The 27799-nt window shown below is 47.8% G+C and overlaps 1 protein-coding gene across 1 annotated transcript; it reads right to left on the bottom strand.

The window, feature by feature from the left end:
• Window positions 1-48: 48 nt before the first annotated feature.
• SPINT2 (serine peptidase inhibitor, Kunitz type 2) lies at window positions 49-27602 on the bottom strand. The gene is made up of 7 exons (XM_052656025.1): window positions 27053-27602; window positions 7517-7687; window positions 4186-4239; window positions 2909-2962; window positions 2212-2373; window positions 1839-1877; window positions 49-662 (listed from the first exon to the last, which is right to left on the bottom strand). The coding sequence occupies exons 1-7, from the start codon at window positions 27156-27158 to the stop codon at window positions 496-498; spliced, it is 753 nt and encodes a 250-aa protein (XP_052511985.1). The 5' UTR covers window positions 27159-27602; the 3' UTR covers window positions 49-495.
• Between the last annotated feature and the right edge of the window lie 197 nt (window positions 27603-27799).

Raw genomic sequence — 27799 nt, 5'->3', positions numbered from 1 at the left:
ACAGTCCCATAAAAAAAAGCACATGCTGAATATTTTTTTTTTAATGGGAAGGCCCCTTTTTATTAAACTTGTACATTTTACTTTCTTCCTTTCAGAATCCTAATAAAAAAAAAGCCATGTTTCTGCTTACTTAAAAAAACAACAACAACAACAAACAAACTCTGAAAACATCACTTTTGTGATGGGAAAGGAGGCAACAGGATTCAACATAAGCAAAGAAAACTACACCTGGAGCAAAGAAAGAAATCGAAGAGGAACCGACTCGGATGGAGGCCAGACCACCTGCACTGTGCACAGAGCTTCACTGAGAGGACTTCTAAAGCAAACCCATCTGGACGGCCAGGGAGCAGCCCTCTCACCTTCTGGAAGAACAAACAGACCAAAAGCCCTAATGATCGTGCAAGCACAAATCAATCGCTCTATTTGAAAAAGCACACACGCTTCCCAGATTCTCATCAGCAGGGGGTTGGGGGGCAGCCCCTTGGCAACGGGGGTTCACAGGACGTAAGAGTTCTTCACCAGCTGCTCCTTGTCATCCCCAGAGCTCCAGACGGTGCGGAGGGTGCGCTCCTGGTTCCTCCGTGCCACCCTGATCAGGCAGACCACGGAGGCTCCCAGCAAGAGGATCAGGACCATCACGAACAGCCCCACCAGGACCACCACTGTGGATGAGAGAGAGGCCTCAGAACTTGGGCGGGGACCAAGGGGCCACAACCGGTGTCCACGGGAGCTCAGGAGGAGGACCAACAGCCCTTGGGCCACATGTCCCCCCGCCCCAACCCAGGAAGCCTGACAGGAGGTCGAGTCCTCAAGAGAGTCCCTACAGTCTTGAGAAATAGGTTTCTAAAAATTGGAGGTGCTATGCGAGGTGCACACAGAGTGGCTATTTGTGTTTCTTCTTTTTGAACAACAAAAAAATCCTCACTTCAACTCTATCTCCCTACCACCTCTCTGGGGCAACCTGTACAGGAAAAGCGTGGGTCTCTGGCGTGGGTCTATTCGGAGCAGGGCCAGGAGGGGACCCTCACACTCCTAATTGCCCAGACAAATCTGGCAGTGGTTGCCCCACTGCAGTCCCACGGGTCAATTAAGACGCTTTTTCTTCAGCCGAGGCTCCCCTTAAGGACTGCGGTCTGGTAGCAGTTGCCCAGCTACCTCTCCCCGCGTAGCTGCAGAACCAGACAAGGTCAATTCCCTCCCCATCTCCCACCCTCCAGACCCCGATGCCTGGCCAACCAGGTTCCAGCTTCATCCCTTTTTCTAAAGGGGGGCAGACACACAGGCCAGGCCTGAACAGGAAACAGGTGGAAAGCGGCCAAACCAGCATGGCAGGTCTTTTGTGCAAACACTATCATCCATGATTAGGGCTCAGAATCAGAGACAAAAGCGAGAGAAGGCTCAGCCTCCTCGCCAGACCAGCCTGGGTGGGGACAACAGCACTGCTGGGGGCTGGGGCCCACCCACTGCGAGGGCTCCGCGCTCCTCGGTGCCACCCAGGGCCAGCGATGAACACGCCAGGGCGGCAAAGCTCCCCCAACCTGCACTTAATCTCAGGCCTGAGTGCGGCAGGTCCCGCATGCCTAAGCAGGAGGAAGTGTCCCTCGGTCGCCCTTGGGGCTGCAGGGAAGAGATGACCACATTTCTAACCCCCGTTTATGTAAGCCGCACCATGGGACACACGTCTACAGCGTGTTCCAAGCCGCCCAGCCATTCTCGTGCAGAAACGTGGCTTTTTAACAAAAGATGTGGACAGTGAAGGATGACGTGTCCAAGACAACATGAGGCCACAAAGAGTTCAGTCAAGGCAGGCAGGTGGAGAGGGGCAAGATACCATTTACCTTTACTGCCGAAGGGCAGGGCAGGATACAACTGCTTGCCTGGAAGAAAACACACAATCCTGAGGTCAGCTCCCAGCCCTCCTTTGCTCAGAGTGGCAGCCACGAGAGGCCTCCCCTTGGTCCTGGGCCTTCAAGGGGAGCTCTAGCTAAGCGACTTCTTCCAGTTCTTCAGAGGGTTCTGAGGCCTTGCCACCCCAGTAGGGACATAGGACATATCTGCCCAACAGCTGGGGCCAAAGCCACCCCCTCCCTACTAGGGAGTCAGAAAAAGGTGAGGGTAAGAGTCCAGAGGACAAGGAGAGGGACTGGGTCCTCCTGGGAGGGTCCCCCTGCCCGTGGCTGTGTCTTGGACTGAGGCCCTAGGCAGACTCACCGAAGCATTGCTGCATGCACTCCTCCTTGGAGCGATAGTTGTTTTTATTGCCCCGGCATCCTCCGTAGATGAAGTTATCACAAGAGTTCTCCTCGGCATTAAAGTACCAACGTGGGAAGGCTGCGCGGCAAGGCCCAGTGACGGCCTTGGCAATGCAGTGTTCTGGGAGCGAGACAGCCCAAGGGGCACAAATTAGCAGGGCCCAGGAGAGGTGACTGGAGCTGGAATGCTCCTAAGCAATCATATGGCTGCTGGCCCATGGGGAAAACCTCTCTCTGCTAAAAGAAACTGGTTAATTGCAGGCATGGCCAGTCTGGCCCACATTTTCAGATGCCTCTCTCTTTACACAGCAGCATAACCAGACTACGGTTACGGAGGTTACCCTGTGTCAGTGACTGTTGTAGGCACTCGATCTGTGTGAGCTCTGAGAGGTCTGAACCAGGCCGACCATGTCAATCTCAGGGCTCGGGGGCAGAGCTAGTTACCTGCCCCACAGCGCAGCTGCTGGCAGGCAGGGCAAACTTCTCCAAGGGCATGCTGTGGGCCCACCCTGCTTCCTGTGCCCCAGGGCATCCTCGCAAGTCCTAATACCCAGGAAAGGTCGGGAAGCCCTGCTCTATGATATCCTTAATAGAAACCCTCAAGTGTATCTCAATTCCCAACTAAGTAAGAAAACGTGTTTTTTAAAAAGTTGTACCTTCATAGCTGAAAATATCACCGGAGAGGTCATCAGAATCCTGCCTTCTGGGAACTGAAACACAAACATCCATGTCTCCACGTCAGGGAGGCCAGAATGGACACAGGACACGTGACCTAGCTGGGGCTGAGTCGAAAGGGGCCCACTGAGGGAGCGTGGACACTCTGGCACCTGGAAGGAAGGGAGTGGAGTCCCCTCTGCGTGGGCAGCTCTGCTCATCACCTCTCAGTCCTAATGCGCTCTACAGCGCCTCCAGCACCATGGCTGGACGCGGATGCCTGCTCGGCAGGTCAGGGGTTACTATGGAAACCAATCCCAGCCACAATTTCTGGGTTGATGAGAAAGACCAGAGGTATAGGAGGTCACTTATTCTCTTGGGGAAATTTTCTTCTGAAACAGGACAGACACCAGAGTTATGAATCCAGTGCCCCATGGCTCTGGATGACCTCGCAGAGGCCAGTTCGAGAATAAACAATGAACCCAGGCAAAGCGGTAGCCAGGAGTCACAGGAATCCTAGCCTATCGAAACTGGAAAGTGCCTCTAACCTTAGCCCTCAGCATTCTGCCAACTGGTTGACTGCTAAACTAATAAATGGTTACACGCATGCGGGCGCTGAGGCCAGAGTCAAAGGACCAGAATCAAGACTGCAACCAGTGTATGGCCACTGGCTGACTGGGGCCATCCTCAAAGGGGGTGAGGGCGGACTCCCTCCCTCTACAGCAGGACTCGACCGGCAGAACCCACTGCCTGGGGACTGGCCTTGCTGGTGCATCTGAGCCACTCACCCCAGGCTCCTGAGGCAGAGTCCTTTAAGCATAAACAAAGAATGGGGCAGCTGTTCTCAGCACTACAAAGCAAGCTAACACAAAGAGATCAAGGACTGCAGTGGGAAGGGAGGCGGGGTGGCAGAGGACAGAGGATTCAGCACAGGGAGGGAGATGGACCGGCAAGGATGACAGAGAGCAAAGGAGAAGCGGCAAGGAGTGGGGAGGGGCAGTGAAGACTGGAGGCCTGAGCCACATGCAGCGGTAGCACACCCCCGCCCCCAGGAGGGAGCACTGTGGAGTCCCTCAGCCCTTCCTGTCTGCAGGACAACGCGAACTCCCCAGCGTGAGGAGGCGGCCAGGAGCCAGAAGCTGGCAGCCCCAGCCTGCCAATTCTGCGTCAACAGGACCAGGAGGAGGAAGCCCTGGTACAACTCCCAAATGACAAACGTCCTTTCACATTACCCATCTGGATGGCCCTCATTCCATCTCGGGTCTTTTTAAAAACCTACCACTTGGGACAGAGGAATCTGCTTTATCCCTGGTCCGCTCATCAGTGGTGTTCTCTGCAAGGGGACAAACAAACAGCACAGTGAGAAAGGGCACCTCTAAGATCGCTGGTGAAACAAAACAGACTGCATCCCTGAGCAGGCCTGGTCCTGTGGGCCTCTCACAGACTCCCATTTCTCCTTTATGTGGGCCCTTCAGAGTGCATGCTGGACCACAAACCTGCCAGAACTTGGAAAATAAGGAACCAAGACTGTCCTTGTGGGTTAAACGTTAAGATCAACCAGCTGGAAATCAGAGCAAAGACATGTGAAGTGACATTATAAAAAGACAGAACGGCTTCCAGGGCCAAATAACCTGTTGAACTGTATTAACTCACGAAGTGAATTAAAAACTGAAGGGCATGCTCAGCACTGGGAATGCACGCACTTCCTGCCACCAACCCATGCACTTAAAGCTGTTAACATGGTCAACTGTATGCTATGTATATTTTCTCTCACACACACAAAGCTAAGAGGGTGGGTGGAGAGGCTAGCCATTTAAGGAAGTGCAAAAAAGGGAGGGCTGGCAGGGTGCAGGAGGGAGGAGCCCTCCCGTGTGCAGAGGCGTGGGGCTGGTCTAACCTGATGCCACTGCACACTCGCATACAAACCAGCTCTCCTGGCTCCGCCCCACCCCTCATCAAGCAATCTTTTGGGAATCTGGCTGAGCTCTGTCTACGCAGAATAAAGCGTAGACTACATGGGAGAGTCAGGTCCCTTCAGCGGCTTTGCTTCTCATTACAATTAATTAATCGGTTGTTAATGAACTGTCATTCTCATTCGGCTCCCCACAGAGCTCGCCTGCCTGGGAGGGAATCTGCTGGCAAGGACTCAGTGAGTGACTTGTTGCCCAGTCGTCGCCCTGGCAGTTCCAGTTCTCCTTGCAGACTCACGAGAGAACGCCTCAGGAGCTGTGTCGTGCAGCCATGCTCAGGTGCCAGCAAATGGGTTTTCTGGGACCTCCAGGCTGGGGCCAGACTCTGACCTTTAGGGAGACAGCTGTCTGCCTTCTGCCAGCAAAACACTACACCCCATGGCCCTCAGCAGAGACATTCCATCTTATGCCCGCTGTTCACTGCTTGTGTTCTTAAAACTGAACTCCCCCCTGAGAAACCAAGGAGTAACCAGAACGGCATGTGCATTTGCTACTGTCAACTCTTTTTTTTTTTTTTTAAATGTAGACCATTTTCAAAGTCTTTATTGAATGTGTTACAATATTGCTTCTGTTTTATGCGCTTTGGTTTTTTGGACCAGGAGGCATATGGGATCTCAGCCTCCCAACCAGGGATTGAACTCATGCCCCCTGTACTGCAAGGTGAAATCTTAACCACTGGATCACCAGTCCCATACTGTGAACTCTTGATAGGGAGAGGACAGGAAAGGTAGCAAAAAACATTTCCTCTTAATTCCTTCCCCGGCACTGGATCACAGCTTATAACAGAAAATTACATACAATAAATGGTATTTTCCTTACTCACCATTTGGTGAGGTTGCCAGTCACCCCCTAAAAAATGAGGGGCTCACTCACAATCCAAAAACAGTACCAGCCCCCTTGGCTCTCCAAACACGTGCTGAGCGCTGAGCACTTGCTGGGCACATAAAGATGAGTAAAACGCTCCTCTAGGCACTGGGTCTCGGCTGGGTTCATGCGCCTGGGCGCTACTGTAAACCTCAGGCCACAGCCAAGGCCACTGCTGCTGTCCTCTCTTTATGCACATAACTTTAATTCACTTATGTGATTTCTGAATGCAGAGCTCAAAGCCAACAGAGGGTACAGCCAGTGCAGGAGGAGATACAAACGCCTGGCGCAGGCTCCCGGGTGGCGGGGCTGTGAGCGCTGAGGGTGCCACAAGCACTTTCTGACCCAGAATCACAATCCAGGTGCTACCAGCGATGCCAAGCTGTCAGGAAAGGATGTAAGAAGTCCCATGACAATGAAAGAAGCAGCCAGTGAAAATCTTTAACAGACAGTTTTGGCTGGCCAAATCCTCAGGTCTCTGGAACACTTGGGAGGGATCAGGCCCCAGAGGGCCAACATCTCACTGCCATCAGGTCTCAAGGAGTCCCCCAAGGCTGCGTTCAGAGCTGGCACATGCTGCAGTGGGGCTTAGGTTTTTATTTAAACTGGGAGGCTCACAGGGTCAACGTGACTGCACAGAAGTCCTCACTGAAGACTGGGACAAGGACGGATTCCAGAAGTGTGTTCTAGTTTTAACTTGATTCATTACTCGGCTGGCTGGCTGAGCTCCTCAAGTCATTTGTTCCAAAGGTAAAAATAACCCAAAGGCCCAGGGAACAAGGGGGCTGCCTGTCTGAGCAGACCTGGCGTGGTGTGGAATGTGCATTCACTAGTGGGAGGAAGGAAGCTGGGGGGGAGAAGCAGTCGTGTCCCCCCTCCCCTGGCTCTAGAAGAGAGGGAAGGGTACCGCCGTGAAACCACCGTGTGTGCGTGACCTTCACACCGGGCCAGTTTCTTCTGCTTTTAAAAATATCTCCCAGTTTCAGCCATGAAGAACTAGCAAAGAGCAAAAGACATCTACGACCCAGTTAATAAGGTGTCTCTAGATAACACGAAGTTAAAAGACGCCTGCTCCTTGCAAGGGAAGCTATGACAAACCTAGACAGCGTATTACAAAGCAAACTCCGGGACTTCCCTGGTGGTTAGTGACTAGGACTCAGCGCTCCCAGTGCAGGGCGTCTGGGTTTGATTCCTGGTCAGGAAAGTAGATCCCATGTGCCACAACTAACACCTGATACAGACAAATTAATAAATATATATTTTTTAAAAGTAGAGATGTCACTTTGTTGACAAAGGTCCATATAGTCAAAGCCATGGTTTTTCCAATAGTCACATATGGATGTGAGAGTTGGTCCATAAAGAAGGCTGAATGCCAAAGAATTGATGCTTTAGAATTGTGGTGCAGAAGAAGACTCGTGAGAGTCCCTTCAACAAGGAGAACAAACCAGTCAATCCTAAAGGAAATCAACTCTCAATATTCATTAGGAAGACTGATGTTGACGCTCCAGTACTTTGGCCACCTGATGCAAAGAGCCGACTCACTGGAAAAGATCCTGATGTTGGGAAAGACTGAAGGCAAAGAAGAGGAGGCAGAGGATGAGACAGTTAGATGGCATCACCAACTCAGTGGACATGACTTTAAGCCAACTCCAGGAGATAGCGGAGGACAGAAGAGCCTGGTGTGCTGCAGTCCATGGGGTCTCAAAGAGTCAGACACAGCTTAATGACCGAGAAACAGCAACAGGTGATAAAACCTCCCCAACAGCACTGTCTTACCTGTGACACCAGCACACTTCGCAAGACACTCCTCCTTGGTCATGTAATTATTGTCGTTCCTGTCACAGCCTCCATACACAAACTGCTGGCAGGATCCGTCAGTAACATTGTACCACCACCGAGGGAAGGAGGCCCGGCATCTTCCCACTTTCTTGGGAAGGTGGCAAAAATCTAAAACACAACCAGAGACCATGCTTAGCAGGGCAATTCAGGCAAGAGAGAACACGCACAGCCCTGGAGGAAGAGGCCTACAGCTTTCCAGAGCCTTAAGTTCCAGCAGCTCCTCTGTGAGCCGTTTCTAAAGTGTCGCCATCAGACCTGCTTAGGGATTCCTTCTTTGTATAGGAAAAAAAGGCATCATCTAACAACAAAGATACTGACTACCCAACTGCACTGAATGTCAGTTGTGTGCTGATACTGCCCCTGCCCCATTATCAAACACACACCCACCCAGTACAGAAGCTGGACTTCAGAGGCAAAACACCAGACTGCAGCAGGATCCTTCTGGATATGTGCCTGTCTCACCGGGCCAAGGGGAGCTCAGCACTCAAAGGCTAGAGCTGGCGATGTGCGGTCAGGAAGGACGCGCACAGCATGGTGCTCTTAGCAACCCAGAAGGACCTTTCCTAACTTTTCCTGTCTACTCTCTGCCAAGACTGGCCACTTCATAGTCGAGTGACCACTAGAGCCTCAGAAAGAAGGTCCCGAATGTTAGTTCCCCCCACCGCCAACCCTTCAAAGGCAACTCAGGTCGCTCCTTTCTTCCAGCGTTTATAATGGCTCCTATCTTGATGGTCTGGAGTTACAAGGTGCCTCCAAATCTAGCCCCGCTTTGGTACAAGGGAAACAGAACAAAGTTCTAAAATTCCAGCCAGATACATTTGTCTACAGAAAGCCTAGAGATCTGCTCGCTCTCTTTTTAAATATTAATTAATTTCTGGCTGAGCTGGGTCTTTGTTGCTGCAGGCGGGTTTTCTCTGGTTGTGGCAAGCAGGGGTTACTCTCTAGGTGCAAGGCTTAGGCGTCTCATGTCAGGCTCACAGGCCCTAGAGCGTGGGCTCAGGGTAGTTATGGTGTGTGGGCTTAGCTGCCCCATAGCACATGGGATCCTCCTAGAGCAGGGATTGAACCCATGTCCCCAGCGTTGAAAGGTAGATTCTTAACCACTGGACCACCAGGGAAGTCCCTCTGCTCTCTCTCTTGAAAAGGGAGAGATAAACAAGTGCTGGAGACAACACCTTTACTAGAATGACCATTTCTTCTGGAGGAATTGGGAGGGTTGAAAGCAACCTGTAAAGGGAAGTCACCTGACCATGTGGTTCAGTGTCTGCTCTGCACTCCCATGTCACCCCTTTCTGGGATCACGAACCTACATCACCTCTGCCTCCACCCTGGTCTCCTACATCTCTGAAGTGAACTGAAGTCGTGTCCGACTCTTCGCAACCCCATGCACTGTAGCCTACCATGCTCCTCCGTCCACGGGATTTTCCAGGCAAGAGTACTGGAGTGGGGTGCCATTTCCTTCTCCATTTCCGACCCAGGAATGAAACCCAGGTCTCCCACATTATAGGCATACGCTTTACCATCTGAGCCACCAGGGAAGTCCTACATCTCTGCCTTCCTGCATAAGGGAATTGCAACCTGCCTAAGGCCCAGCACAGGGCGCTTCCTAAACATCTCAAACACAACCATCCCAGGGCCCAAAACTTGGGTTATATGTTGCCAATGACTCCTCCCCAGTTGTTCTCAGCCTTGCTAGGTTTATCTCACTGAGGGGAAGCCTTTCAAAGCAGAGACAGCAGTATCTGTGCTTCTGCTGCATCTCCCAAAATGCGGGCAGGAAACCAAACATTCCACAAGACATCTATCTATGGGCACAAAAGGCTGGTACTATGCAAAACAAACATCCCCAAGGAACTCCAATAAATCACAGGTAACTAGCAGAGCAGAAAAAGCATACTCTGAAGTAAAAAAAGTCTCTGTTAATGTGCAAGCAACCATCACCAAAATCATCAGCTAAAAAGTACCTTATCTGGACACTTCATATGAATGGAATCATACAATATGTCCAGAAAAGGCAAACCAAGAGAGACAGGAAGTAAGATTAGTGTTTGCCTGGTGCTGGGGGGTGGGGGGTGGGGTTGGGGTGGTGGAGAATGACTGCAAATGGGGATGATGGAAATGTTCTAAAATTGGATTGTAGGGATGGTTGTACAACTCTGTAAATGTACCATTGGGTTGTATGCCTATAATAACTGATTTTATGGTATATAAATAACAAATCAGTTTTGTTTGTTGTTGTTGTTTTAAAGAGGCTCAGACCCCTTTTGTCCATATAACTGCATCAACCAGAACCAGCTGGGTGTGCACCCCAAACAGGCATTTTTGACAATGTGCCAAAAGTCACAAAACAAACACCATCAACAAGGCCCAGGGCAGACACAGCAGAAGAGTTCTCTGGTGTATGTTTCTGCCCAACCCACCAGGCTGTCAAAGGCCAGAAGCAGCACTGCTATCAACATGACAAGCTGGAGAGGACCCAGACAGGAGCCCCTATGACCCCAAACTGAAAACATTAGGGCAGAGGCACCCAACTGCTGCCGAGGTGTGGCAGCTGCCTGTCCAATGCCCTGCCAAGCTGAGAGCCTTGAAGACCACTGACTGCTTGGTGTCCTTGCTTCCCAAGCAGCTGTTAGGGAAATGAAAATGGAAGCAGTCTTGTTCAGGCTTCAGAAGCAGGAGAGCAGGCCTCTGATTGTCTTCTGACCCTGCCTGTACTACCCGCCTGCTTGCAAAAACACCAACTGTTATCAGCAAGTCAAGAGGCACTTTAGATGAGAGAGGGAGCAGGTCTCGGCCAGCCCCCGGGGTCCAGAAAATCCTGTGACTCACCAGGTGAAACAAAAAGCATTGTAAAACTTAAAACCAGAGCTACAAGTTTTGCAGGCAAACTGACCAGGATATCAGTTTGCAGCCTGGTATTACAAATGGGAGCCCCCAAAAACTGCAATTTGCAGCCTCATCAACAAAGCGGATGCACTAGCTCCAGGCGGCTGTTAACAAGCGACTTCCCAGCGCTGCTGAGGTCTGAATGCTGGTGGGCCCAATTTGGTGATGTACATACACACAGTTACTCTTCCCTATTGTTTCTATTTCTCTTTTCTTTTAATGACTGTGTAGTAAAATTCAGTTAAATAACCCTCTATTAAATACTGAAATTGTTTATTGTGTGTGACAAATAAAGGCTTCTTTTGTTAACAAACCCTTCAAATCTAAAACAAAAGCAAAACTTCCAAAAGCTTCGGGTATGGTCTTTTAAACAAAAATACCTGAAAAAGGAATTGTATGCTTTAAATGGGTTGACTGTACAGACTGTGAATTACGTCTCAGTTGAAACAAACACCTGAGAGGGGCCGAACGGAGCTCAAGGCAGGGTTGCCGGGAACTGTCAGATGCCACAGAAGGGTGACCACAGTATAAAGAACGGGAATTGGGTGGCTTTTCATAAGCAAGGATGCCAGATACTTCTGCCAGATGTTCTGTGCAGGTACAGAAACCTGAGGGTGCATAAAGAGGAGGAGGGAGAAAGCTTATCCAGGGATGGACAGTAGCTACCCTGGTGAAATAAACACTGCCTGGAATCTGGCCTCTTCTTTGGAAGCTCAGACAGGCACTCTTAGTGCCCCAGGGCTGAAGAGGCACAAGGATGCTGATTTTGGTAACAAAGCACACTGAGGAAACTGAGAAAATAACTGTCCAGCAGGGTGGATGTGTGCCAACATACCACCTCGGAAAGCCAGCTGACATGAAGCAGGTCACTCGGCGTCTGAGTAAGGCAGTTTTCTGGAGGATTCCTATGAAGATCCACTCTGCTGGGATCTACCAGGCGGACTACAGGCTCTCAGGAGACAGCTCAGAATGCGCATCGGTCAAGAGAGCGTGGTCAAGGTCTGCGTCTGAACACTCACTTTTCTAACTGCCGCCACGAACCAATGCCACTTCCTGACCGGAACACTCTTTCTGTAGATGTGATGGTTCCTTCCTTACGAACTTTGTGGGACTGAGAGGCCATTCTGTCTCAGCTGCTCACATCTGCTGTCTGATCACACACTGATTTCACGGTTTAAGTTTTGGAAGCAGCCTTATTTTCAGGTTCCTTGGGTGGAGTAGGAGGGGATGGGGGTGGCTTCATTTTTGTCCCGGGGAATTTAGAAATGTCTGTTTAAGAGAAGCTCGGTGGATAGAGTATTTGCCTGCAGTGCAGGAGACCTGGGTTTGATCCCTGGGTCCGGAAGATCTCCTGGAGAAGGAAATGGCTACCCACTCCAGTATTCTTGCCTGGAAAACCCCATGGATAGACAAGCCTGGTGGGCTGCAGTCCATGGGGTCACAGAGAGTCAGGCACGACTGAACAACTAACACACCCACCTGCTGCACTAAAGACATAGTATATATGGAAAGACATAATGCTGACAATTGTTGAAGGTGAGTGATGGTCTATGGGAGCTCATAAACCTGCTTCTACTACTTCGTGCACACTTGGAAATTCCTGTAATAAAAACAGAAAGAAGCTAATCTCTTTTTAAAATAAATTTGAACAAAGTAAAAGAGCTCTAAGTAGCAGATTAGTTGGCCAAAGCTAGGGTTCGACCAAGATGAAATTTAACCACACAGCTACTGTGTCAAGACAGAGTACCTTCTGTGAGGAGGGAGGCTCCCTGTCAAATGGAATGGAGAAGAGTCCATTTTGCTGCATGCCTTTCCTAACTAAATTGCTTTTCGGCTTCTACGATACACATTTTTACTCTCTAGGCTTAAGGAAATGATCTTATGAAGAAGGAGGTTTTTTTGTTTGTTTGCTTTTGTTTCAAAGGAGAGAATGTTCCTTTAGGAAACACAGGTCACATGTTCTTCACCTCACTCCAAATCACATCGATGCATTCTCTCTTCTGTTGTACAAAGAGCCAGAAATACTTTAGTATGTAAGATGACTTCCATGACTTATCAACTTCCTTAGAAAAAGCTTCCAAAAAGTCAGAATACTATCTTTGGTAGACTCAGCTTAAAATCAAAATGCAGAGCATGGATTATTTCTTGACACTCCATTTCACTGCCTTCACTAAGCTAGATGCCGGGCACGTTATGTGCGCTATTTCTAATAGTCATGATAAAAACTGACTCATGCGGTAACACCCACCTCCCTTTACAAATGAGAACACTCTGGGCAGGTTAACCTAAGCAAGCAGCAGAGCTGGATCTGAAATCAAACTGATCTGATCAGACAGCTCAGGCACAAATTTAAGGACCCCTTCGATGGAAAGAAAGAAAAAGCAACTGCAGTGACAGGCAGTGGGAAAAACAGGAAACTGAAGTTGCCTAAAAGCCAAAACATTCCTCAAGGCTTCATCACAACTGGAGGCCAGGCCTTCTGCTAGGTCTTTTCATGGTCCCAATGACAGGGTCACTGATAGCACCATACCAAAGAACTGCCCCGGGCTGAGAGGACTTGGCTGGACAATTTTCAGGAAGTTAGTCCTTAATAACTGTTATTGTTAAGAGATGACATTTTGGTCTCAGAATAGTTTTGGGAAACAATCATGAAAAACGTTGTTTCAAGTCCTATTTCTATGCTCAACAATGTTAGTGCAAAATTAAATACGTTCCGTTAAGTTTTCAAAACGGAGGGAAAAATAGAGGGTAAAAAAGAAGAGAAAAAAAAAACGGGGAAAAGCTGAGGGGCGCCAAATTTGGATACGTTTGCTTCAGAATACGAAAAAATGGGAAAGAGTAACACTGTCTTGGAAAAGCATCAAAAATGGTTAAAGTCACACATTATGTGAAATAGGAATCTAAATTACAAAACCCTGGCAGGCATTTTGAACATTAGCTGTTACAAAATTGCCGAACAGACAGGTCTTTGTCATAGAAAACAGGTTTTTCTGGTTCTGAAGTCACCTGAGCTTTAACCAAAATAAGGGGCCAATGGCTTAGACGTGCTCTACTTCACTCCACCTGCTAGAATGACCTGCTACCTTCTAACAAGGACATCACAGACGTTTTAAGCTCCCAGGCACTACTAACCCAACCTAATTTTACAGGCCTCAGAAGATGGTATCCAATCATTCTTCAGAAATGCACAATTACAGCTGTCCCTACTGAAGAGTTTAATATATTTCAAATATTTTGAAAATTACAGAAAATGTCACAACACTGGTACACCGACTTCTCAGCTTTATGAAATTTTAACATTTTAAGGACCAAAACATGACAGAGCTGAAACCCTTTGTGTACCCCCTCACTTCAGTCCCACTTGTTCTCTCTCCCCTAAATTAACAACCACCTTGAACTTGGCATTTTCTTCTATTCATGTTTTTTATACCCATTCAGAGTCAGCTTACTTACAAAACAAGCAAAAACAACTCTCCTGAGACTCTAGTCCTTGACACACTTTTTACTCCTATGGGTGTTATACACTGAAAAACACCAACTTACTGCCTCACTGTTTCCTAATAAGAAAACCCTGGATCAAAAAAAAGAAAGCCCTGGATCATCTCACAAGCTCGGACCCACTCATGAAATGGTCCTTTTCTTCCCCCGATCTGCTTTCTCTACAGCTAACGTCAATACACTTTTTTAAGATGGGCCAGATAGTAAATACAGCCAGAACAGTGTGAAATAAGGCAAAACAATGGAAAAAACTATGACTGTTCCATGACCTTTAAGATAAAAAAAAAACCTGTGGGTTACAAATGCATAGGATAAAAAATAACAAAATGAATATTTATTTAGTTCACTGTAAGTTAAAACATTAGAAACTTGAGAATTGAAGTGTTAATTTTCTTTGTAAATAAGTACTTTGTAAATAAGGGCTTCCCTTGTGGCTCAGTTGGTAAAAAAATCCACCTGCAATGCTGGAGACCTGGGTTCAATCCCTGAGTTGGGAAGATCCCCTGGAGAAGGGAAAGGCTACCCACTCCAGTATTCTGGCCTGGACAGTCCATGGGGTTGCAAAGAGTCGGACACAACTGAGCAAGCAAAGAAGCAAGCAAACTCACCAAGAGTAGTGTGAATTGTACTTGCAAAGGTCTTTAGTCATATACGTACTGATATGAGGCCAGTTTCTTTTCAGTTCACCTTAGAGTAAGTGTCATACCTCTCTTTGGGTTTGGGTCAGCTTCTAACCTTTCATGCTTTGCTCTATCAATGCCATGAAACCGCTCAGAGAGTTGCCTGGCAGTCTGTCCAAGATTCGGCGAGCGTGACTTCCACACACAGAACACCATCCTTTTTTGTCCCAACTACTCTCTTCATGCCTGTGAGCTCCTCTGGCTGCACACCGGTCTCGAATGGCAGCAGTGCCCACTCCCACAGCTGGCTCATCCTCTGATCACTCCATTTACGCTCAACCCGAATTTCACATCCAGCGGTACCGCTTGTCTTCTTTGCTACACTTTGGTCTATTTTGGCCCAATTTCCTCTATCGATCAATCATTTTTGTAAACTGTCGCATTTTCTGTGGAGCAAGGAGATAACACAACTACATGCTTTGCTGTGTATGAACTGAGTAACACATGTGCAGTGACCAGGTACCATGCATGTGTGTCCATGCAAACCAAGGACTGCCTTTATCTCAAGCTTCACGGGTCACACAGTCTAACTAGTCAACTCTGTCATTACAGCACAGAAGCAGCCTAAGGTAATATGTAAATAAATGACCACGACTGGCATTCCAATAAAAATTGATTTCATATAATTTTTATGCCGTAAAATATTCTTGTGATCTTTTTCAACTATTAAAGGACTTCCCTGTTGATCCAGTAGTTAAGAATCTGCTTGCCAATGCAGGGTACATGGGTTTGATCCTGTGGTGCGGCAACTACTGAAGCCCGAGCACCCTAGAACCTGTGCTCTTCAACTAGAGAAAGCCCAAGTGCCGCAATGAAGACCCGGCACAGCCACCCCCACCACCAAAAAAAGAGCAGAAGCCATACTTAGTGTGCAGGCTGTATGCATGCAGTCACCACGAGCTGGAGTTTGCCAATCAGCTCTTTAGAGAGTGTTTATAAAAACACCCTGCTCAGATTTTCCACATGTACTCCTCCCCTGTCATGTCACAGAACTCAGCAAATCCTATGTGTGGTCAGAAGCTATCACATAGACTCCGAGGGCTCACATTTCTTATGACAACACACCCTTTCATCACTAAAAGCAGCTCTACTCATTTCATGAAAGCCACATAGAACTCAAAGGATAATGGCCAACAGGAAATGATTTGCTACAATAATACTCAGACATGTGAAAATATTACTTTTACAACAACAGCAACAAAAAAATAGAGGACAGAATACACTTCACTCCTCAGTACCGAAAAGCAAACTAGGAAGAATCCATTAATTTGAGTTTCAAACAACAGGGACAACTATTAGCATACTTACGAAGGGCTTGCTACCCACAAACCTACATTAGCTGAAAATTCACCACTGAATTTTCATGAACACCCTGTTCAGGCTGGTGAAGTAATTTGTGAGACATCCACACACACTACACATATGCTGGTACAGAACTAGGGAGACAAAAGCAAAAGAATGGTTTACATGCATTATTATGATTTCTTTTAACTTTTAATTTAGATATGTGTGTGAATATACCTTTAGGGAAGAGAGACTAAAGGAGGCAGAAGCTTTTCCAGTTTCTTTTTTTCATCAGTATGTTTTAGGATAATTTGAGCAGTATTGTGAATGCACAACTTATTTTCTTTCAGAGTTTTATCTGGATAGGGGATTACAGTCACCCCTTCTGTTTGCTTAAATTGTTACATTTTTCATGGTAACAAAATGAATGTATTAAATTCCCCAGTATCTTGAGAATAGTAAGCAACTAACTGCAGATGGTGACTGAAGCCATGAAATTAAAAGATGCTTACTCCTTGAAAGGAAGGTTATGACCAACCTAGATAGCATATTGAAAAGCAGAGTCATTACTTTGCCAACAAAGGTCCTTCTAGTCAAGGCTACGGTTCTTCCAGTGGTCACGTATGGATGTGAGAGTTGGACCGTGAAGAAAGCTGAGCGCCGAAGAATTGATGCTTTTGAACTGTGGTGTTGGAGAAGACTCTTGAGAGTCCCTTGGACTGCAAGGAGATCCAAACAGTCCATTCTAAAGGAGATCAGTCCTGGGTGTTCACTGGAAGGACTGATGCTAAAGCTGAAACTCCAGTACTTTGGCCACCTCATACGAAGAGTTGACTCATTGGAAAAGACTCTAATGCTGGGAGGGATTGGGGGCAGGAGGAAAAGGGGACGACAGAGGATGAGATGCCTGGATGGCATCACCGACTTGATGGACATGAGTTTGAGTGAATTCCTGGAGTTGGTGATGGAGAGGGAGGCCTGGCATGCTGCGATTCATGGGGTCATAAAGAGTCAGACACAACTGAGCAACTGAACTGACTGACTGACCCTTCCCTGGTAGCTCAGCTGGTAAAGAATCCATCTGCAACGCAGCAGACCTCGGTTCAATCCCTGGGTTGGGAAAATCCCCTGGAGAAGGGATAGGCTACCCACTCCAGTATTCTTGGGCTTCCCTGGTGGCTCAGATGGTAAAGAATACATCTGCAATGCGGGAGACCTGGGTTCTGTCCCTAGGTTGGGAAGATCTCCAGGAGGAGGGCATGGTAACCCACCCTAGTAGATTTGCCTGGAGAATCGCTATGGAGAGAGGAGCCTGGCAGGCTACACAAGTCCATGCGGTCATAAAGAGTCGGACACGATAGAGTGACTAGGCACACCAGTGTTTGGTTATGGGGCTTCCAGGTGACACTAGTGGTAAAGAACCCACCTGCCAATGCAGGAGATTTAAGAAGATCCCCTGGAGGAGGAAATGGCAACCCACTCCAGTATTTTTGCCTGGAGAATCCCATGGACAGAGGAGCTTGGAGGGCTACAGTCCATATGGTTGTTGAGTTGGACACAACTGAAGCAAATTAACACAAATTAGCACACAGTGTTTGGTTAATAGCTCATCTATGTAAATGGGGTGATCATACAATTTATTCTCCAATCAAGACACTTTTCAGAGTGAAAAGGGGTGTTCTTAACAGCCACCCTGGGAAGTACAGTGGCATAAATTGGAACCCTCTAAGGTAAACTGAGCTGAGTAGCTACATAGAAGGCACCCACTGGGAAGGTAGCCTCCTCCAGGGGTTTACGATTAAGTTAGAGCCACAAGACCGGCTTGGACAGAAGGAAAAAAAGAAAACCACACAAGGTAAACTACTACAATCACACCCTAAATTTAAAGGGCTTGTAAGCCACACAGGGCACAAAGGAAATGAGGAAAAGCTCTGGTATCAGGAAGTGACACAGTAAGAAAAGTCATTTGGCCAAAGTGCAGGGGACAGATTAGAGGACAGGGCCCGCAGGAAGCTGTCCTGCTGAGGGACCAGTGTGTGTAGGAGCCCCTGGCTGCCTCTTATTTGCCCACTGTTTGGGGTTAGGGGTGGGGGTGGGGGCAGCTTTCCTAACCTCCCTGTACGTGTATTTCCTTATTCACAATAAGGAAACAATAATACAAACAACAAAAATGTGTAAACCTCTCAATAAAGCTGGAAAATGCATAAACGCAGCATTCTTCAATTCAGCAAGCCCTGTATTCTCTGATTTAGGTCGGGCTAATTAAAAAAAAATTTTTTTTTCAGAGGCTTCTAAATCAGACTCTTGGGAGGCTTGGTAAGGCAAAGCTCTGATTACAGACCTATCATATCTGTGACATAACTAGAAATATGTATTTGGTCTCTCCCCACCCCATGTTCCTGATAGAGAGCTCCTAAAACCCTTGGAATTTCTTGAGTGCCATATCATGCTCTACTTTAATATTCAGTTTTCTGACACAAGAACTAAAACCCCAGCGCTCTCTGGAGTGGCACAATCGTCTTACTGAATGCCAGTGAGATGACTAGTGGCTGGGGGTGCCCCAGAAAGTTTCAGGAACTTCAGGATAGAGGCTGGGGGGAATTCCCTGGCAGTCCAGTGGTGAGGGCTCCACACTTTCACTGCAGTGGGCCTGGGTTCAACCTCTGATTGGGGAACTAAGATCCCACAAGCTGTGTGGCACAGCACCCTGCCCCTAAAAAGGATGGGGACTGGGTGCCAGAAAAACCAAGCCTAGATTAAAGGGTTGTATCTTTCAGCCCCACCCCCTATTCTCCAGGGAGTCTGAGTTAATAATCAATCATGCCTACATGATGAAGTTTCCATAAAATATCCCAGCTGAACGGGTGGTGAACACACCCACATGCCAGAAGGGTGGCTCACTCCAAACTCCATAAGGACAGAAGCTTGTACACTGGGGGACCCTCCCAGACCTCTGTCTTCACCTGGCTATTCATTTGTATCCTTTATAATAAACTGGTAAATGTGTTTCTCTGAGTTCTGTGGACTATTCTAGCAAACTGGATCTGAGAGGGTTATGGGAACCCTGGAACATTTCAAGTTGGTGAAACTGACAGATGACAACCCTGGGCTTTGATTGGCATCTGAAGGGAGAAGGGCAGTCTTGTGAGACCGAGTCCTTAACCTGCAGGATCTGTGCTCACGTCCAGCAGCTTCAGAACTGAGTTAAATTGCCAGACACCCATTCTGAGTCTGCTGAGAATTGCCTGATGTGGAAAAACCCACACATCTTGTATCAGAAATATTTTCTGTAGTAGACAGGAGAGTGTTCTCTTTAAAATCCCTTCAAGATTAAAGCGAAAGCTGAGAATGTTAGCTGAAGAACCAACTTGAGGACATTATAAATATAACTCAGCCCCGGTTGAAGGCCTCTCTGTGTGATTAATATCCATTCTAAATCTAGTTAATATAAAAATGTTTTTTGACAAGTTTGTTAGCAGTAAGTCCCATCTTGTGAGACCTAGACTTTTGCTTACTGCTGTGGAATGCACCATGTATTAGAGGCTATCTTGCAATGGCTTGTCTGGGAAAGGGCATTTGCTCAATGTAACCTGAATTCACTGCTGAGTAATAAAGCGGAGATTCAGTTGGCTTTCCCTCCATATGTCCCACTGAGATAAATTCTGTGGGCTTGCGGATGCATCTCTTAAAAACGACTCAAATGGAAGGGACTTTTTTGACACTGGGACCAATCATTAAGAGTGTTGTAAAAATTAAAGGCATTTTTTACTCCATTATAAATGCTTAAAACATTTGGCACGAAGCTTTGAATAAGTAGTGTATTTTTATGAAGCCCAGACTGGTGGTGACTGACAGGATAGAGGGGATATAGAAAATCAAAGTACAAACTCCAGTCAGTGAGTTGATCAAAGCAATCCAACCATCACTCTTTCCCTGTTTTTCTGCTGTGCAACCACCTGGCATGCCTGCCTGAAGGTATAAAATTCCCTATTTTCACCTGCAGTAAAGTCCTGCAACACTACAATATCGGGAGATTAAGAGGTGGGAAAGAAGAAAATAAGAAACACTATCCGTGATTTCCCTGGTGGCTCAGATGGTAAAGCGTCTGTTTACAATGTGGGAGACCTGGGTTTGATCCCTGGGTTGGGAAGTTCCGTGGAGAAGGAAATGGCAACCCACTCCAGTACTCTTGCCTAGAAAATCCCATGGACGGAGAAGCCTGGTGTCCATGGGGTCGCAGAGTCGGACACGACTGAGCGACTTTACCCTCACTTCACTTTATGCGTTGGTTACCTATTTTGACTTCAAGTTATCTTTTCACCAAGGAATGAGAGACTCACATTCTGTGTGAGTGAAGAGGTACTGAATACTGGGGAGGCAGATATTCACCCCTGTTTTAATTCTGCTGGGCCAAATCCCAAAGTTGACATTTATTTCACAATCAGTCTTATTTCAAGGTGATCTATAAATCCACCTGTTTTGGTTAGCTGGATAGGCTCTACATCCTTGAGAACTTCTGCTTCTAGGACAGAAAGCTATTACTACCCATGCCTTCCTCTAGGTTCGGGTGCCTGGAAGTTGTCATTATTAGGATAAGTAATTCAGAAACTTTAAAGTTATTTTAAATAATTTTAACTGCTAGGTATTTACGAGAACATTTACAATAACAAACCCAACTTACGTTGCAAAACTCATAAAATCTTGTTTTAGATATAAAATCTTGGCATTTTAGATATAAAATATTTAGATATAAAGGTGTACATTCCATAAACCATCATCACAATGCCAGCCACCACTCCTACCTTCTGTCACCTCATATCCATTACTCAAGCAGGACTACAAATTCTACCCTTACCTAAATCTGTAACTAGAATTACAGTGGTCAATCTGAATAATTTCAAACAGTAGTTTCAAAGTCTTTCATGGGCTTTGAACTGTTAATTCACATTCAGGGGTTCTTAACTTTTTTAAAACCTGGGACCATTTTTCAGAAACTGATTATAGCTTATGGGCTATCTACCTAGAACAATGTTTCCCGACCTTTTTTTCTATTATCACCCCCCACCCCCGCAGACTTTTTAGACATTTTCTCTAATCACCCCACTAACACCACAGACATATATGTAGCCCTTTGAAAGGTCAAAAACTATTATACTATCTATTATTCTACCCCACTTCCCGAACATGTCCTAGATTCTGAATGACTGACCCTGGAATAAACACAAAGAATCACAGGCTTCTGAAGCCAGGGACCGAGGACCCCACTGGTGAGATCGATCTCAAACATTTGCCTCATTTCTAAAATAGCTTCCTAGTAATAAAAAAGTGTGCTTCAAATAAAGTTCCAAGTAACTTTAACTTCAAACTTCCTGGGCCTCAGCATCCCTTCATTAGAGTTTTCAAAATTATCTTGTCAGAAACAAGTGAAACGACATTTGTGACCAGCATCAGAAGAGGAGGTCCATAATCCATACACTAATGCTTCTGCGGTCACTTGTGAACTCCTTATTAGTCAGTGACCAATGGGCCATGAAATCTTCCTGGGGTTAATTAAGTCATTTCAGTATGACCCCTTCAGGGTCTCTCCTGCCTCACATGAATCACAGGCTACCTCATCCCTTATTCAGCCTGTCAGCCTCAGGACATGGTAAACAGAGGTTTGGCTGCCTGGCCAACTACCTGAAGACAAGCCTGAGTGTTGCGAATGACTCACGAGACAGGTATACACGTCACAGGCTGGCTTTCTCTATTACAGGCTGACTTCTCAAATGCTGACCAGGGTAAGGGTCCACTTTCCCTCAGTGGGCCTGAAGGCAAATCCTTCAATGTTCTTTAAGTATTGTCAACATTTCAGCCTCAAAGGCCATGTTTTTAGCACTAAACACACCAAACCTTACCTTCCTTTTCTTCTCTTTTTAATCATTGTTTACAGTGCTTCAGGTTTACAGCCAAGTGACTCAGTTGTTCAGATTTTTGTCCATTGTAGGTTATTACACGATACTGAATATCTTCAGTACCAACAGTTCCCTGGGCTATACAGTAGGTCCTTGTTGTTTATTTTATACATAGTAAAGGAGATCAACCCTGGGATTTCTTTGGAAGGAATGATGCTAAAGCTGAAGCTCCAGTACTTTGGCCATCTCATGCGAAGAGCTGACTCATTGGAAAAGACTCTGATGCTGGGAGGGATTGGGGGCAGGAGGAGAAGGGGACGACCGAGGATGAGATGGCTGGATGGCATCACGGACTCGATGGACGTGAGTCTGAGTGAACTCCGGGAGATGGGGATGGACAGGGAGGCCTGGCGTGCTGCGACTCATGGGGTCGCAAAGAGTCGGACACAACTGAGCGACTGAACTGAACTGAACTGAATGTGTATCTGTTAATCCCCAATTTCTAAGTTATCTTTCCTCCCTACCGCATTTTCCTTTGTAGTGCTCATTGCCCAGTACCTATTCATTGCTTATTTACTCTATTGTCTTCCTCTCATTACAATGTAACTGGCATGGATTGGGGGTGGGGGGGTTGCCATCTGTTTCATTCAGCGCTTTGTTTCCAGGGCCTAAAACTGTGCCTGGTACTTGGTGGGTGTTTGTGTTGAATAAATCAGTTAATAAATATTTCAAACTGTCCTGGAACCAACCTGTCTTTCCTGAAAATAGAACGAGCGCTTCTATGAAGGATGAAAATAGTGTAAGATGCCACTCTGGAGACCTCTCAGATGATCACCAACACCAGCTGCAATTTCATTCTTCTCTCTCATCCTCTTTTTGACTACCCAGTTTACAACTATTCATGGGGGTGAGGAGAAGAGAAATGAGTGGTGATTAATATGCTTATCGGAGATTTACTGGAAAGTTCACTCTTTCAGTCAAAGTTCTGGAGAAACTAATTAATTCAAGAAATTGATGCAAATGGAAGATCACGGACTCTCCTGGTGGTCCAGTGGTTAAGAATCCACCTGCCAATGCAGAGGACGTGGGTTCGATCCCTGGTCCAGGAAGATCCCATATGCCATGGAGCAACAAAGTCCCCAAGCTCTAGAGCCCGTGCTCTGCAACAAGAGAAACCATGGCAATGAGAAGCCCCCAACTGCCACAACTAGAGAAAGCTGGGGCCCAACAGCAAAGACCCAGTGCAACCGAACATAAATAAATAAAATAAAATACACAGAAGATCACTTCAAAGTGCGCTGGAGGCTTTCACATGAATGCTGCCACACTTGTTTCCAGTGGAAATTCCCAAGAACAATCAACAAAGGGCTATGAGCCAAGGAACCATTAACACAAGTTCTCATGTATAAGTTACTGGCAGTAGGAACTACATTTAACTGACCACTCCCAAAAGGAATTTTTGAGGTTCTATTCTGAAAAGGAATATACTATTTGCCCTTGTATTGATCAAAATTATATATCTGCAGGTACTCCAAATACCAGGACTTACCACGCAAGAAGAGATAAAAATCATGCACGTTTTTGGCCACCTGTTAAGGGTTGTTCCCTGAGAATAACAACACACATACACACACTGAACTGTACAATTTATAAACTTTTATGCTTATCTACCTTTGTTTACTAAATGGGGCATATTCTTAATGCGGGAGTCACAACTCAAATGCTCAGAAGATACAGAGGGCAGGCCAGGGGAATAAACACAGAGAGCAGTCTGTGTCCTTTCCAGAAGTACTTGGCACTACCCCAGGGTGCTATGTGGGAACACTGCGCCAGATCTTCATATTTTTTAGGCACAGCCCCAAATCAAAATATTTCATTAAAAAACTCAATTCTAGAAACAAGTCACATAAAGCCTGTCTGAGGCCTCCTGGGAACAGCCAGTTTGGTGGGGTTTTTTAAAATAGCTTTATTTACTTTTTACTTTAAAATATTTTGGCTGTGCCACATGGAATGTGGGATCTTAGTTTCCCGACTGGGAATTGAACCCCAGACCCTGCATGGGAAGTGCGGGGTCTTAACCACTAGACCACCAGGGAAGTCTCAGCAGCCAGTTTATAATCTGTGTGTTTCCACGGCAGACTGGCTCTGTCCCTGGATGCTACGAACACCCAGAGATGTATCAACTGTCCCCCACCTCCATCTGCAGAGGTGTGCCTCCAAATGCCCACTACATTCCACACCCCTTCCTATCTGCCCTCTGCCACCCAGTGCCTCACCAACACTGTCCGTCTCGACACCACGTGACTCTCCTACCACTTGCTTATCACCACACCAGCTCCAGACTCCCGAGTTACCCTTCATCCCCATGCATCCTGTTTTGTTGCCATCTCCCTTCCCTCAACTCCCGGAGTCTCTGATACTCACGGCCTATCTTCAGCAAAACCTCTCATTCCCTCAATCTCTTCTCTGCACAGTCTTACCCTAACTGAACTCAGCTTGCCCCTGAAGAGATAGCTTCTCTTGTGCCCTTGCAAGTGGGCACTGCTTCTACACCATTCTCCCTCCACCCTCAACACCCCAGTTATGGATCTCGTCCTTACAGTAAATCATACCCCACCCTGTGTGTCATTTGCTGACCCAGTTCATCCCCCTTTGTTTCTCCATTGATTTTAGCTCCCTGTCATTCCCACTGTGGCTCTTATCACCATTCTTGGTGATTTCTGTATCCAGATAGGTGCTCCTCCAACCATCCTGGCCTCTTGGTTCCTAGACTTCCTCTCCTCCAGTGATACTGTCCTCCCCACAGCCGCTCCCCTAGACCTTTCAGAACCTCAGCTTCATGGGTCTCCCTCACTGCCGAGTGTAGTTTATGTTCCTAGTCCATTCTTGCTGAAACCTCAGGTCCAATAACTCACTGGTCCTACCACCTTTCCACTACCCCTCAGCCCCTCATATCTTCACATAGATTGTTCTTTGACCAACCATTATGATCACCCCCTTACACACTCCCCCTCCCTCCATTATATTCATCTGGAGGTACCTGCACAGTTGTGTGTGGCTGGAGAAACACCTCACTCTTAGTGGACGACTTTGCTTCCTGAGAAAAATCAAAGCAATCAGAAGGTGGGCAGAGGAATAAAAACTACTTCTTGTCTCCAAATAAGCCGTTGATTCAGCTCTCATACAAACAGAACTTCAGATAAGCAAGGGCATTAGTTTACCCAGCCAGATAGGAATACTTCTGAAAGGTCAGGAGGTCCAGCCAGCTACAGCAGCTGGGAAAACCACTGGGAACAAGCAGAAAAGGTCTCTGTAGCCAGACCCAGCTTTGTCAATTACTAATGTGTGGCCTTAGGCAAGATTTGTATCTTCACCACCACACTAAGTTGTTTCAAGAATTAAACAATGCCTAAGTGCTCAAAGTAAGCAATAGATGTTAGCCCCAAACTCTGTTTTGACAAAAATCCCAGGCCAGCTAACTGGAAGGTATGGGTTTCCTGGATAACTCAGACGGTAAAGAATCTAGCCTACAATGCAATAGTCCCTGGTTTGATCCCTGGGTTGGGAAGATCCCCTGGAGAAGGGAATGGCTACCCACTCCAGTATCCTTGCCTGGAGAATTCCACATACTGAGGAGTATATCTAAAAAATGTCCAGAAGGGCTGACAAATTCTAGTTCAGATCACAAGAATGATCAACACCTGCATTTCTAATTCCCTGGAGCTGAGTCTCTCCCCACAGGCCCTCAACTCACTTTTTCCTCTCTGCCTTGGGCACAGGGAAAATAACAGTCTTCAGAAGTCACCGCAGGAGATGACTTGGTGTACAAACACCAGTGCTTTCTCTTTCTATCCAAAATGCTGGCCTGTTAAGTAACCTGGTTCCTGTCTGCTTTCCCCACTCAGCCTCCTCTTCCAATCTCCCACCTCCCCCTCCACACCGCTACTCCAGTCGCGCTGGCAGTCTTTTCCTCAAATACCACCAAGCTCATTCCAGCCTCAAGGCCCCTGTACTCCATTGCTTCCCACTGGACAATCATCCCTGAGGCCTCTGTGTCACTGCCACTTGTTCCTTCTTCACATTAGAGCTCAGCTGTCCCTGTCCTCAGGGCTACCTCCCCTGAGAACATGAGCTAAAGTGGCCCCCATCATCCCTGTTTGTCTGCTTCTTCCTGTTCAATTACGTCTTAGTAATTTAATACTGCGGTAAGTACTCTTTATTTAAATGTTTACTCCCTGTCTCTGTCTATCCCACTAGAGTATCAGCTCTCTAAGTGCAAGGACATGGCTTGCCTGAGTCATAAATGGTATCACAGCTTTCAGCACTGCCCTCTGACACATAGCAGGGGCTCAAGAAGTTTTGCTGAATCAACGAATTCTTCTTTCAGGAGGATTATTTTCAAAATCTGCTTGTACTTGTCTGCAGAAGTAAGGTTAAACCAATACTTGTTCAAAAAGATCTTTCAGGCCGAACTTCCGAAGAGTTTAGAGGTTTAAATTGGGTCTTACCCTCCACCAACCTCTAAGGACAAATTCAAGCCCAGCTTCTCAATGCCAATATTCTTAAGCCAAGGGGCGCTCCATCCCCGCCCCTTGCACCCCGTGCAAGTTTTCCCTCCCAACATATTTGCTTTTCTTTTCCTCTGAATATCACTGAGAAGCACCTCTGTTCTGGGAGGCGCTCTAATGCAACTGAACCCAGAAAGATTTCTTAGGAGGCTGTGGTCCAATACCCAAAAACATAGGGTGCAGGCTTCAGGCCAACAGGTCAGGTCCCCTAACCCAAGCCCTGTCCTCTGGGGCTGGCCGCCCACCGCGGGCTTTCTTGGGCTTTTTCTTCGCTGGCAGGAAGAGGCTGGTCTTCGGTTCGGTCCCTCACCTCCTTCCTGCCACAGGAAAGGCCTCTGCCACTCCTTCTTGGTGAACAGCCCTAAGCCAGTCTCCTCCCTCCTCTACAGGAAACTTTTCCCAGCCCGGCTCTGCCACCCGCCCTCGCTCCCGGGGGCTCCCGAATCTCTTTCTCAAGGTTCAATCCAGCAGGGCTGGCTCCACTACACCCCCCCTAAGCTGCACCCAATCGCCTCCAAACTTCCTCCCTCGCGAATTCTCCCTGCTCAGACCTCGCTCCGGCCCTCCTCGTTCCCCAACTTAGCCCCTCCACCCTGCCCCTACCGCCCCGCCTTCGGCCTCTCGACCCTCCACAACCCCCAGGACACCCGCCCGGGCCCTCACCGTGGACGCCACGTTCTTCGTCGGCCGCCTCAGCCCCGGAGAGGAGCAGCGACGCCAGCAGGGCGAGGAGCACCCCGCACCGCCTCGGCTCACAAAGCTGCGCCATGACGGACTCCGCCCGGCAGCCCAGGGGAGAGGCCTCGAGCCTCTGGTCGTTGGGGTCTCGCGAGCAGGTGCGGGAAGACCCTCTCCACGCACGCGCACGCGCGCTGGAGCGCCTTGCGTTCGGGTGCGGGCGCTCGTAGGGGTCTGCGGGGCGCGCCTCTGCCCTCGCCACACAGGAAATCTCCAGGAAGCCCTTTTCTCGGTCCTTCGGTGTGCGGATACTTTGCCTCCTGTGCCCACGATGATTTTCTCTGCTCCTCAGTGGCCCCAGACTCCCTCTACCCTTCAGAACCCCACCACACCCCAGACCCTCGGTGGGCGCCAGAAGTAATGGCGGCCGCCTCGAAGCAGCTGTTGAAGGTGGAAGGCCAGGTAGGGGGCGGGGCGCACCTGGTAAGGCGGGACGCGTAGAGCGCAGGCGCAGAGAGCCTGCACCTGAGCGGCCGTACTCCTCCCTAGGCGCACCTGGGCCCGCCCCTGGCGCTGAGGTAAGGGCGGGGCTTATATTGGCTCCGCCCCGCGTGAGGCCTAGCCCGGGGCGGTAGGCGCAGGGTGAGGCCTAGGGCTCTTGCTGCCCGTGGGCGTCGGCTTGTTGGGCTTGTTGACCTTGTCCGAGCACCTTCGCTCTTGAACTTGGCCTCT

This window comes from Budorcas taxicolor, chromosome 18 (assembly GCF_023091745.1).
Source record: "Budorcas taxicolor isolate Tak-1 chromosome 18, Takin1.1, whole genome shotgun sequence".
Classification (NCBI taxonomy): Eukaryota; Metazoa; Chordata; class Mammalia; order Artiodactyla; family Bovidae; genus Budorcas; species Budorcas taxicolor.
This window is presented reverse-complemented; position numbering and strand designations above follow the sequence as displayed.